Source organism: Haplochromis burtoni, unplaced genomic scaffold (assembly GCF_018398535.1).
Source record: "Haplochromis burtoni strain Fernald_Lab_line unplaced genomic scaffold, NCSU_Asbu1 Contig_298, whole genome shotgun sequence".
In the NCBI taxonomy this organism is placed as follows: domain Eukaryota; kingdom Metazoa; phylum Chordata; class Actinopteri; order Cichliformes; family Cichlidae; genus Haplochromis; species Haplochromis burtoni.
Genome location: NW_024582659.1, coordinates 462,290 through 476,664, shown reverse-complemented (window position 1 = coordinate 476,664; position 14,375 = coordinate 462,290). Strand labels below are relative to the sequence as shown.

The 14,375-nt window shown below is 39.9% G+C and overlaps 1 protein-coding gene across 1 annotated transcript; it reads right to left on the bottom strand.

Moving 5' to 3' along the window:
• Positions 1-815: 815 nt before the first annotated feature.
• bnip3lb (BCL2 interacting protein 3 like b) lies at positions 816-14,305 on the bottom strand. Its single transcript, XM_005941370.2, has 6 exons — positions 12,829-14,305; positions 7,323-7,548; positions 5,310-5,379; positions 4,869-4,972; positions 4,163-4,312; positions 816-3,252 (listed from the first exon to the last, which is right to left on the bottom strand). The coding sequence occupies exons 1-6, from the start codon at positions 12,881-12,883 to the stop codon at positions 3,204-3,206; spliced, it is 654 nt and encodes a 217-aa protein (XP_005941432.1). The 5' UTR covers positions 12,884-14,305; the 3' UTR covers positions 816-3,203.
• Between the last annotated feature and the right edge of the window lie 70 nt (positions 14,306-14,375).

Here is a 14,375-nt window from a genome sequence, read left to right as displayed (position 1 = left end):
CCCATTCCATCAATTGGATTGAGATCTGATGGCTGCGGAGGCCATTTGGGTAAAGTGAGCTCATAGTCATGTTCAACAACTTGAGATTACGTGAGTTTTGTTGCGTTATCCTTCTAAAAGCAGCCATCAAAAGATGGGAAAACTGTGGTCATAAAGGGATGGAACTGGTCGGCAACAATACTGAGGTAAGACGTGACATTTACATGATGCTCACCAAATACCAAGGCTGGTATTATAGCATCACACCATTACACCTGAAACTTCAAGGCAGGTCCACGTTTTCATGTTGTTTACGCTACATTTTGACCCTTCCATCCAAACATCACAGCAGAGATCAAGACTCAAACCAGCCAACATTTTTCCAAACTTCTGGTATAGATTTTTTGTAGTCTATCCACTTCAAGGTTCAATACATTGTGCATTCAGATATGCCCTTCTACCTGCCTTGGTTGTAAAAACTGTTCAATAGCTCAGTAGTTTCTGAGATACTGTGACCAGCCCATCTGGTTTAAGTTACTTAAATCGCCTGTCTTCCCCAGTCTGATCCTCAGTTTATACTTCAGCAGGTCATGATCATATGTACAGGCTAAATGCAGTAGGTTGCTGCCATGTGACTGGGTGATTAGACTACTTTAAACAGCTTCAAAAGATTAATTTAAATATTGCAAAGCCAACATCAAAACAAAGCAGTTGAAAATTATCTGAATATTAAATTGAGGTTTGTAAGAACTGCAAGGTGGTTCCTCTTTCCGAAAATAAAATTTAAACTTCAGGTTGTCAACTTTCAAGATAAAGAAAAAGAAAGTACAATCATATTGCTTCATTCAGGTAATCTTTAATGACGAAAATGTCCATTATCTTCTCCAATGTAGTGGGGAAAAAAGAGATTAAAGCAAATGTAGCATTACAATAAACACTTTCATACCATGAGTCTTTCAGCTCCTTCCATTTCTATTCACATTAGGCCCTGCCATCAACAATGGAGGTCTTTTGTTTTCACACTTTAAATCATGATCCAGGTCCAACATGACTCCTGTGCGTTCACAATCTTTGTCCAACACCAAGAGAGGAGAAAAAAACAAAAACATTTCAAAAACAAACTACACAGGAGAGAAGGATTACCACTTTCAAATGCTGCACATACAAACATAGGCAGAAAGAAAAAGATTAGTATCTCTGTGGCTGAAATGAGAACATCCACACCCCGCAAGTGGTTCTTAGCCAGTCTTTGAGTCAGCTTGTATGCATGATGAGGAGTCACATTTTACTGTCCCCGTATCCTTTAAGATTTTGTATGTTCTTCTTTTGTACCGTAAAATTTCACAATGAAATTCATTTTTGAAAAGGGAACAAGTCCTTGTTAACATTTTGCATTTATGCTTGACTTTGTGTCATAAACGGGAAGAAACGGTCAAGGTAAAGCAAACGTGTTGTGTGGCGACTTACAGGAACTCATTGTGGTGCTATATGCTGATACGCGAACATCAACAGAGTAGACTCGGAGCAAGTGGATAAGGGGAAGAAAACTTAAAAGCACTCAGCTTACTCCTCGATGACTAAAAATAATTACAAAATAAAATAAAACATTTACTGCAGGTGGAGTGCATATCGACTCCAAATCAACTCTGCAGAAACGCTAACTGACTTCAAGTCATCTGGACCCAGGTTGGCTCAGACAAACTGATCAGCTTCAGAGATAAAGTTTTCCATGCATGCTACAGCCGTCCTAACATTAGAGCCTGTGTTTACACAAACTTTCCTCCAGTCAGTCAGAAGCTGCTGCAGCATCACGAAAGAGAGATAGACATGCACAAGATTGAGAACCACTGGGTACCTTCTGCCTATCCAAATTGATCCCTTCATCTGCAGCGTCAAGTTAATTCTCCTCGTTTTTTGTTTTGGCAAACCTGTTGGAGTGTCAGGAAGCACGGCTGGCTGTATCATTTTCCTTAATGGCTCTAAAATCTTTGGAAGTAAATTTCCATGTATAAAAGTAACTTGTTTCATGAGATACCCTCTAAACACTCAATGTTCTCAAAGAAAATATCTAACTTCTTTTTTAATCTCAAATCAAAATCTCACTTTTAGGCCTTTTGGTATCTAACCTTTGAACAATACAACGCGTGCACCAATTTGAAACTATAATCGCGTAAAGTCCAGCCCAGTCTAGAGTTTAAAAAAACAAAACAAAACAAAAAAAAAAAACACACATGCAGGAAATGATCAGTTATGCTCCGCAGAAACCAGGAGGCTTACTGAAAGGACAACTTGGACGCTCACAGTTTGGACAGACAGATGAACCTTTCCTGAAACATACACCACTGTTACCCAACCATATTGGTGTATGTAAAATACTGTTCGTGTACACACCGAATGGGACGCGCTGCCTGCCTTTCCATCTACAACCTGTATTCCAGTTCCTGTCACCAAGCAAAATATGCAATCGTATGCACATAACTGCATATTGTCACATAAATCTAACGGCAGACAGAGCCAGACTCCTCCAGTGAATTTCATGAGAGCTTGCGGTATGGGTTGGCCACTGTGGAAACGCCTTTCATTATTTAAAACTTCTCAGTAAACCACCATCATTACAAAATAAATTATTTAAAAAAAAAAAAATAATAATCTAAATAAAATGGCTACTCTGAAAAAGGCATGGTCACATTTTTAGTCTGCGTAGCCAAGTCTGAATTTGCTTCCAAGGTCGAGTACTGGGCTACACCTGCAGGTGGCACAATCTCTGGTCAGTTCTATAACAGTCCTCCCTCCTTGTCAGTTAGTCAAAAGGGCACTAAAACAGCATGTGTAGAAGAAGAGTTTGGTTTGATGCTGCAACCCTCCCTGGAAACCCATGCATTATAAACATTCCAACTGATGAGGAAAAGGAAATATGACCTTCATTTCTGAAAAGTTTATGCAAATTAGTGAAAGATATTGGGGAGGTCAAGAGTAGGGGGAGTATCAACAGACAGTAAGAACAGTAGATCAAGAAAAAAAACAAAAACAAAACAAGAGGCAGGAAGGAGGGGAGGCTGAGGAGGAAGAGGATGCACTTCGCCTGAGAACATGTCATATCTCAGGGTTTAGGAGGGGTAATAGGGGCAAGCAGGACAGGAAGGAGAGACAAGCATTCTTCTCACGACAGAAAAACTTCCTCTGACGCTTGCCCACTTCTGAGGCACTTTTCTTCATGTTCATGCTCATAAAGAGCTGGTGGGTGGCATGGTCAGCCTCTTGCCAATGTAGACCCTGAAAAGAAGGTAAATGACGTTAAACACGACTGTGTGTGGTGGTTTAATCAATGAGCTAGGCAAGGTGCCTAAAGCCTGATCTGAGGTAGGGGTACCTCAATTACTCTGTCACCTTTCAATGAATCCATTCAAAGTAAGTGGACATTAAACCAGTGGTTCCAAACTTGGGAGAGCCAGTTTATATGAGACACACGAGACTGAAAACTACTGGTGCTACATAAGTCAAACTGAATTGAACTCTATGGGGAAGGTAGATGACAGTGCTAGAACTATAGCTTTCAAGGGTCCCATTATAATAACGTTACTTAGTTACTGCTTTAAACAACTTCCCAAAGCAACTCCTGGAGACTGCCAAGTCACAATGACTGCTTAATCTGCAGATTTAATGCTAAATACTATTTTGCATTGGATACATTTCACTCTAAAACCAACCCTTTAGTTTGAATGCAAATGCCCAGCAGACATATCCCCCCCAATATGATTGGTTTGTTAATATCTCCCACTGAATACCACATCATGTTCAGCAGATGATGTCTGAAGTATTAATGCTGTGTAATGATTGTGTCTGACTGGGGAGCCAAGATTATTGTAGCATGTGTTATCACATGGAACCCCTGGGAGTGTCACTATGAAGCAGCAGGTGTGCAGCCTTTTAGTCTGCAGCTGTTCTGCCAACATTCAAAAGAGTGGTTGCAGCTGATGTTCGTCTGTGGTTATACAGCTCCCCCTGCTGGGGTTATGTACAACAACATGGTTTTTTTTTTTTTTTTAAAGATTTTATCCTTTTTTGACATACATTTAAAAAAAATAAATCAATAAATCAGTTGAGCAAATTTCACTAACTACTGTCAGTCTTGCTTTAGACATAACACACGCTGCACAGGTGATCTGTGGTGTTTGATTCTTACCCCAGCCCCAGAGCGAGGATGTGTGATAGCAGCAGCGAGGGGATGAAGACTTTGAGGAACTCGGCAGAGAAGATGCCTCCTTTCTTCATGGCCCCAGTCTTCCTCATACTGAGCGTTACTGAGCGTCGGGGGTGCCGGAAATGAAATTCCCTGTTTAAAAACACACGCATTATAGATGCAGAACAGTTGCTTCATAACCTAATGCCTCTCAATAAAAGGTAAACATAACTTTCAGTCACATATGAAGCAAGCAAGCTCTTTCTGTGTAAGAGTTTGCACCTTTTCTTTGTTTTATACCTGCACACCTTAAAACACCTCACGTGTTGGAGAAAAGTAGCAATTTGAAAAACACTGTGATGTGAAGAAAACTAAGTGATTAATCAACTAGTTTTAATCCCACAGCATTTTCGAAGCTGGTACCAATTAAAAGAGATGTGTCATGTATGCATGAGATCTTAGGTTGTATCACAGATGTCGTGCACATTTATCTGAGATACATTACAGAAACCTTTAGGTTTTCAAGGGTTTAAGTAATATATAGTTTTTATTCCAGCATCAGAGCTGACACCTTATAGCAGCTGGCTTCGTATTTGTTCTTTAGAGTGACTTTATTACCATAATGATCATTTCCTTTCTCTGCACAAACAAGCAGCTGAGCATGATCACTTGCACGCAGAAGGCTGATGTTTACAGAGTTCAGACTTACTTGGGGGGAATGTTTTCCGGTCGACTAGACCAGTCTGCAACCCAATCTGCATCCTTCATCAAGATGTCCATGTCCTTCTCCTTGTCCAAGACATCCTCTTCAGACTAAAGGCATAAAAACATGTAATTTAGCAATAAAAGCCTGCAGCCTTTAGGACCCTCACAACCTGTCTGTCAGGACAAACGAGACTTGTTTGGAATATTTGAGCATGTGCATGCCATGTTTTCAGATGTCTGACACCAGGAAAACACATAAGTAAAACTATAATGCTGATGACAGGCTGTGCAGACGATACAGAAATACACACTGGGTGTGGCAGCCATCTCCATGGAAACTAAAGGCAGGCAACGGCTGTCATCCCCCTCCAGGGCCAGTGGTTGAAGCTGCCATGGCAACAGACTGATGAAGCATATGATAGGCATACATATGCTTACGTCTTACCTGGCTGTCTCTTCTTTCCGCGTCAAAGATGATCTGACCCTCATCCTGGGGAGAGTGAGGTCGTGGGGGGCTGTGGTTTAAAAAAAAAAATAATAATAATAATAATTTGACAATTCCCTCATGTAACTTTAAAGTGAACAAGTGATGTACATGTTTTTGCGTCACCAGTTATCAAAGCAGTACAAAAGCGCATATATGCTGTGGTAATGTGTTCTACATACAGAAAAAATATTACTTTAATATCAGCATTTATTGTACCAGTACCAGCTGGTGGATCCTTATCAAAGTGATCTGACACACAGCAATACACAGTCTTTATGCATTAGTTTACATTGCAACACTAGGCTGGACTGGATCGTATGACCCAAGACAACAAAATCCAAAAATGAAGGCTCCCTATATTATTTTAACCTTGGGGTAGAAAAAAGCCCCAGGTCTGGGTGGTATTGCAATATTAAAGTGTACTTCACACAATCTATAAACAAATACCACTAAAGCCTATTCCACAGCACATCCGCCTTGCCGTACCACAAGCACTATAAATGCATCGTCATCATGGATCTGTGAAATATTAAACAAATGAATCACTTAATATGAATAACAGGATTAAAATGCCAACTTGTAGCTTGTATTTATTTGCTATGAGTTAGAAGTCCTTTAAAGTGCTGCTCTTCCTTCACTCTGACCCCTCTGATGAAATGTGTGCAAAGCATCTCAGAAAGATAAGTAAAGAAAACACTTGCCTAATTGCCTCTGAGCAAAATGACACCAGCCTTGCTCTGAGAGTGTTATGACAAAATATATGTCAAGTGCTTGTGTCCCTGATCATTTCTGAGCGGTTTGCTGATACACTGCTCTCAGCTCAAATATCTGAAATTGTGCTCAGGTGACTTGCTGACAGCGGACTGATAAGGTCCCTTTTATCACAGTTTTGAGCATTACACACAAGCACACGATGTGGCTGTGGGGCAAAGGGTCAGTTTGTTGCTTACATGCCAGATAAATTGTGAAGTCTGCTAAGGAAAGAAGAAGCAAGTCGACTGAGACCCTTTCAACTCTGAATTGAATCTGATTTATTGTGACAGAGAAGCCGCTCCCAACGAGCTTTTAGAAGCAAACTGCCCAGTATTTAACACCTTGTAAGAGTTTTTATGTTGCACAAAGTCTTAATGGAGCCTAAAAGCAATTTTCTCAAGGGTTGTAGGGTTTTCACACCAAAATGCACAGATAAAAGCTGGTTTTGTAAATAAACATATGCCAGGAAAAACAATAGAAGAAAAAAAAAGTGCAGCATAGTTTCTGGTTTAACACCATCATGCTAGTCAGGTGACAGGTGTGTTTACACTGTGCCCTGAAGATATCACATCTGATAGGCTGTTAGCACAGTGAGCTAACACTTCATTGAGTACTATTCCCTGTCATAGCATGTCACTGGTAAGAATCAGGTGAAAATAAGGTCATCATAGCCAAAACCCGGTATTACTTCAGAGGCATTTGACTTGCTAATACATGCTGCCTGTTAGGTTAGTGTAAAAAGGGCTTCAATTGTGCAATTTAAGATAACTGTTTCCAGTTTTTAACTTCTAAGAATAATACGTAATAAGAACATAAATATGCATAAATTTATTTTAGCAATTCATATGGCTTTAGCAAAAAATAATTTTATTTTATTTTTTTAAATCTGCATTTCTGAAGCATGTAGCTTTACACTGAGAGAAAAATCACAGGAAAAAGCTGGAGAGGAATCAACTTCCTCATGTGACTAAATCTTCTATAAATACAGGCCTTTATGAACCAATGACTTTCTTGACTCTTGATCGTGATTAAACTCCCGTGTCCTAATCTGTGTTTAATGTCAAACAGATCTGGGAATACAGGAAGCTTTGCAACTAAGCTGGTTTTATTCTGAAAGTTTTAATATTTGCACTAAAAATGAAACTTTGTTGTTAAGAATAAACTGAATAGGTTAGAGATATATGGAGGAGCTTGAGCGATGTTTGTTCATAAAAGTACCTGTCACAGGATGAGTTGCTGCGGCTTGATTCATGCTGGGCATCCAAAAGGATCTTTTCCATGTCTCCGTTGTGGATTGAAGAAGAGGATGGGACATGCTCCAAGCCTCCCACTATGGCCTCCTCTTCCTCCACCTGAGGGAGCGGCAGCAGGCCCGAAACAGAGTCAACTGTTGACAATGACTGGGCTTGGTGATTTCTGTTCATCTCCAACTCCACCCAGGACCCTGAGGGAGAAAACACAGAAATATTATTCAGTATTTGTTTCTTTCTGATGTGAGTTAAAGCTTCATTTTAAAACATCTTCACTCAAACAGAGAAGAGTTTTGCTGCTAGGCTAACTGTAATCTCTCATAAAATGTGTTCTTGCAACAAGCAGATAGAAAACTAGCGGCTTCTGAATCTACAAGAACTTTGAGTTTAAATGGCCAAAGTTATAGTTCAAGAAACACCATTTACTTTCCATTTGTTGGTCTTTTACTTATTTACAAAAAAATAACAGTAAAATATTCTTGGATCTTTTCTTTCTATTAGAATTACAAACAAAAAGATTGTTTATATTGTGATAAGAGAACCATTGTTATCTTAAATCTTCTTGTATAAACATGAGCCAGCTTCTATTTTTAGAAATCCAGTTGACTCTATGGACATGTGTTAAGCTAAAGATTAGATTAAATTTTGCATTGCTTTTCAAAAAGGGAGACGCGTGCACATGCTTCCCTGTGCATGGACTTGAAAACAAGTATTCAGGTTATCAAACAGTTAACCAAATTGTTTTTTAAAAAGTTAACATCCACCACTTTTTATAAAATAATTACAGACAAACGAACCAGACACAATGACAGGACATGTTTAAAATGTAAATTTCCAAAAATGTGCCTTTTTAGCTTGTGAATGAAATAAAACCAAACCCTAAACCTTGATGGGTTGCAGTTAACAGGCCAGATCCTAGAGCTGTGCGGGATAGGTCATTAACTATCCTGATTAAAGTTAAGCATTCTTAGCCTTTGAAACTCACTGTCGTGCCCAGTAATGAGTTTCGAGTTGTTGCTGGTTCTAAGTAAACTTGTTTATACCCGTTACTGGCTTGCACAGAGCTAAAGAGGAACCTCAAGCAGGCTCTCCATGAGGAAACAGCTCAGCAGGTCTGACCACACAATAGAGAGCAGGAGAGAAAAAAAAAAAGAGCAGACCACTGTCAATTTTTTTTTGCTCGCAGAGAGATAAACAACAATGGATAGTTGAAGTTTTGTTCAAATGGGATGGGGGTAGTTCACCTGCTCTCAAGTTACAGTTGCAGGAAAAACCTGGAAGTCTGGTGTGGGCTTGAATTGCATTCAAGCCATAAAAGTATATATCATATATGGGTATACCTAATGCCCCAGAACATTTTTTATCCATTAAAAATGTATGTTTTGTTCTAAACCGTAAACACTATTTGTTACCAACTCACTGTGTGTTGATAGAAGCATACAGCTATCAACTCTCTCCTAATTAGCCTCATATAGAAAAATGGGAGTTGTTAAAAGGAAATCTCATTAAATACAGTTCTAATAATAATACATTTTATTTATGAGTGCCTTTCAAGTCACCCAAGGACACTTTACAATAGGATAAAACACTTAGTAAAACAATTGCAGAATAAGAACAATAAAATAAAAGCACAAGATAAAATGAACAAACAGTGGATTCACAGTGAATATGCAGATTTGAACAGATGAGTTTTGAGTTGGGATTTAAACTGGGGGAGAGAACCAAGTGTTTCTTATTTCTGGGGGCAGAGAGTTCCACAGCCTGGGAGCAGAGCAGCTGAAAGCTCTGCTTCCCATGGTGGTGAGGCGGAAGGAAGGTACAGCAAGCTGGATAGAAGAAGAAGAACGAAGTGAACGGGCAGAACAGGTGGTGGTTAACAGGTCAGAAAGGTAAGAAGGAGCGAGGTTATGAATGGCCTTGAAGGTGAGCAGAAGAAGTTTGAAAATTATCCGGAATTTCACAGGGAGCCAGTGAAGTTCCTGAAGAACAGGGGTGATGTGCTGGTAGGAGGGGGTTCTGGTGATAATGCGAGCAGCAGAGTTCTGAACCAGTTGAAGCTTATGGAGGGATTTTTGGGGGAGACCATGCAAAAGAGAACTGCAGAACGGGTGAGATTATTGATGTGAGATTTATAGGAAAGTGAACTGTCCAGGATGACACCAAGGCTCTTAACCTGAGGAGAAGGGAAAACTGTTTCCCTTCTCCTCCACAGCCATCGAAACTGTGGAGTTATCGATGGCTTTAATTTTTCATCATCTACATTTTTAAAAAGAGGAAGTGAATCAACTGTAAGCTTTCAAATTTCCCACTCTTTAAGCCTGTAGAACCTGTTCAAATCATAATTTATCTCCACAATCATGGATAATATGGAAAGCACAGTAACATACGCAAAGAATGGTTTTATAATGACATAACATTTTTTCCCATATGTACTAAGTAAAAGTGTAGAACAAGTAACCATCATCAAAAAGATATTATTATAATAATTTAAATAGAGATGTCTGAACGAGGTCCAGGGCTGTAAGTGACCAAAACTTACATTAAGTGTGACCTGAAATGACCATTTGAGTCCATCAAGTCATCAGGAAAGTGCTTATACGTCAGGTCTGGGAGGCCTTTCCCCAGAGACACGGGGAAGTCTTTAAAGCCACTGATTATTATTATTTATTCTTTATTTTTTTTTTAATCTTTGAGTTTTGCATGTCTACATACATTAGTCAGAATTTGACCGATTTATGTCAGGGTGACAGATTCCTTGAACTACTGGAGAAAGCGGCAAAGTTTTAGCTGGAGCCTTGGAAGACATTACTCTCAGCTGGCATCTGACTGGTTATTCAGATGATAAATTGCACCTGTTGTTATCCTGCCACGACCTGTCACAATATTTGCCTTTTGTTTTATGGCTGGTACAGGGTGTGACAAAGCCACAGCATTTCCTCTGATTAAGGTAAAGCGGCCTTTACTAGGAAATCCAAGCAAAAACATGCAAGACAACAAAGACAGAGCATGTCAACAATCACTTCCTGAGGGGAATTTCCTGGAAAGAGACAAGCTGGGTGCCCAAAACTGGCAGTTGAAGATGCTAAAAAGTAATGTCATTTTCACAGCCCTGTGGTGAAAGAGCACCTAGTGTACAGAATGTGCTGTGGCTGTGATATATGACGCTGTCCCCATTTGTACGTGATGTCTGACATGAACTGGTAACTAAAGAGTACAGCATGTCAGAGATGAGTTACAAATTTAGAGGGGGGCAGATTACCCAAGTCTAGAATTTTGAGAAGGGGGTGGGGGGAATCTTTACGTAGCTTTAAAACACTTTCTCCTCCTACTCCACCAAAAAAAAAAGGAGGAGGAAGTCCTCATAAATATTACCATTACAGTATGTAAACACCATGTGGCATAGAATTTCATAGACAACAGGTCAGTTAAAAGCAAAGGGTGCAGCCCCCCACACACACCCCTCCCCCCCCCTCTTAACAGGCCTCGACTCAGCACTCGCACTCATCCTGCAGATTACACGGTGGACTGCAAGCCAAGCTGCTGTTGACAGGCCATTGTCTCCACTCTGTGGACTAAAACCACGTTACCATGGTGCTGATGCATCCGAACATTCTGGCCCAGCCCAGCCATCAGCTGTTGGTGGGGTTCATAGGGGTGAGACATGATGTTAAGGCTAAAGCTTATCCATGGTCGCATGTTGGGACTCAAGACCCCTGGGATTACATAACTATATTTATGACACTGGTGTGAGTGAGAAAACACCTAAAAAGAATCAGATTACAAAGTGCACTGCTGGCCTCTCCCTTGTGATAAGCACAAGGGCTAGCTGTCCTTATAGGTGTGTCACAGGTTTTTCTGTGACAACACAAACAGTACATGCACTGAGATCCACATTTTTTTCTTTTTGATCTTCTAATTTGGGCAGATGATATTCAACAGGCTGTTTCATAAATATATTAAAAATGTCTGCCATGAACTCGGGTGGAATACATTTACCATCCAGTGACCAAAAACTGGCAATTTTCTAGCCTTTTTTAGAAGCAGCTAATCTCCACTGGTTGTTCAAAATGATGTGTGTGTGTGAAAACCAGCTGGAAAGTTTGTTTCCTATCCAGCAGACTTTGGCTTAAAATTAAGCAGCCTCTGTGTTCTTACATGCTGCCTCTTGTATCATACTCCTCACCTCCCCAACCAATTTCTTTCGTCATGTGTATAAGGTCTGTCCCCTTGTCGTTGTGGCCAAAAATGGCATGCCAAGTCATTGCACGCTATTTATGTTGTAAAACTTGAATCACAAAAGCTGTCTAGGCAGAGTCCCCCTTAAGTAAGCCGGAGTGTCAGCGTTCTAATCACACCACCTTTAAGGGCATGTTTTAGACAGAGGGATGCTAGCCAAGTTGCGGTCAATACTGGACAATCCTTCACACCCTTGTAGCTGTTAGGCACAAGATGGAGAGCCATAGAGGCAAGTTCAGCAAAAGACTCATTCAAACACAGGAAATCAAACTTTATAAATGCTCCTGATGAAACCTAGGTGTTTTTCCACTTATATCACATCTATACTGTACATAACATTAGATTAACTTCGCGACATTTAATTTTAATTTAACATTAGTTTTACTTATTTTTTTTGGGTATTTTTTGGAATTTTTTTTTATATATTTAGAGATTTTCCATATTTGTATAAATGAACATCTGTAACAAAACAATTCGCCCTTGGGATTAATAAAGTATTCTGATTCTGATTTCAATGCAAACAATGGTCTTAAGTAAAATATTTATTTCATATCTTTCTATAAATACCAATGGACTTAGTTAATAAACTACGAAACTAAAGTTTAGAAAAAAACAAAAAAAACAAAGTGCAAATGTTTAAACAGACATTTATTTGGCAGAATAAATTAAAGCAGATGAAAACCAGAGGGGGAAAAAAGAAAGAATATTAAGTTTTAATTCCGCTTATCAACAAAAACTTATGTCGACGGGAAAAAAGTTACATGAACGACAGAAGTAACCTCAAAAATCCAAGCAAACGAAAATCTTAAAGACAGTACTTAAGTCTTCTAAATTTCTTTTTGCTACTTTCCACGACACGAACGATTCAGGTTAAATTACCAAAATGCATTTCCCCATTTTTGCCACTTTGAACTTTTTCGATCTAGCCTTGTTGACAAAGCTTAAACCCCACGTCTACGTTCTACCTACCAATCGCTGATTGGCTTAGGATCCTGTCAATCGCGCGTACAACTAAAACACCATTGGCCCAAACAGTGTCAATAAACACACGGAACATACCGTTCTGTAAACCGTCCCCCTTGTAGGCAGCTTCGCCGTGAAAAAAAAATACATAAGCATACAAAATTACTGGTTAGCCCTGCAATAAACCTACTATAAATGCATCCAGAAATTATTTTAGAAAGAATATAGACCGGGTAGCTGTCACAGTTGAGCAGTTTGGTTAGGATTTAGCTTACCGTTTAGCCCCGAGTCTCCGTTGTTGTCTGTAGAAGTAGTGTTAGCGTCGGACATCGTCGTGCCTGGCGAGCAGGATGGGTTGCATAAAAGGCTCGAGTCAGTGCAAAAGGCGCAGTGTTTTAGCTGCACACATTCAGAGTTGTAATAAGAGAATAGACCCGAGTCGTGTGCTTCTTTTTTTCCTTTTGTTTTTTTTCTCTTTAAGATGGGGGTTGAGGGGGACAGCAGCTAGCTAAGCTACAGCACAGCTGTCGCTTGTTTTCGAGCGTTAGCTGGTCTGGAAGCAGCCAGTCTCCCCGCGAGCCCGCTCACGCCTTCGCTCCCTCCCTCTCTCCGGGAAGCTGGGTGATGACATCACAGCCTCCCGTTGATAAGCGAGAAGAGAGGGCGAGTCGAATTACATAACGAGGCGGAAAAAACCAAAACAAAAGCTCAGTATATTACGTGCATCAATAATTGGAAAACAACAGAAGATCCAAAGTATTTTTTTTAATTCTCTTTTTTTTTTTAAGCATCGGGATTTGTTGCTCACGGGCTCTGCGTTTGCCATGCAGGACGGGACGTGTATGCCCCCACGTACACACGCGGTCAAGCCACGAGCCAGATGAATGTTTATTACCGGCTTTCAGCAAGTGGACACCCTTTCAGCTGATTTCAATAAACTTTCAGCGGCTGAATTTTATCACGTTCATCAAGTATTCCCTTAATCGCAACTGCACGTACGTCTTGCACGGTGAATGATGGGGCAACAGCTTTAAAAAGAAAAAAAAAAAGTCCCCTTACCAACTGAAGGAGTTTAATGAGGTCAACAACAATGCTCTGTGATAATCCAGCTGTAACGCTTAGCATAACATCAGTTGAGCAGTGATGAGATCCCACCAACAACCAAGCATTCACAAGGATGCAAAAAGTAGTTCCTTTATTTTTCCCCCCCACTGTCATTGATTAAAATTGTAGTTATACATTACTAGAGGCATCAATATACTCTTAAGTGTCCACTTTTTAAATAGGGTGTGGAGACATCCAAGTGCTGCAGATCTTCTGTGAGGCTCATTGCACCATCACAGTTACAGTATCAGTTACGTCTGCAGTAGTTTAAACACTGTAATGCCTCAAATCTTTTCTTTAAAAAAAAAAAAAAAAAAATTGCAGTCTCACATCACAGACATCCAAATACTTGAGTTGGTGCAGCAACAAAGTCCAGTGTCAAATTAGATGTTCTTCCCTGTTGTGAAGTGCAGCTTGAGCTGAATGTTGTGGTACAGGATTGGGGGGGTAAAAAGCCATCCCCCCCTCAAAAAAAAAAAAGAAAGTCAGGCTTTGAGGTTAGGCTTCATCTCACAAAATAGGACGGAACAAACCTGTTGACTCTTTAACCTTTTTAATATAAATATGAACCATTCATAATTATCTTTGAATAGGCCTTCTGCTGATACCTGACTATTATTGAAGACAAGAGAAAAAAAAAAAAGAAAAAACAAAAAAAACAGGAGGAAGAGAGCGATGCAAAAAAAATATCACAGAACACTCACACACCCCAAGGGGG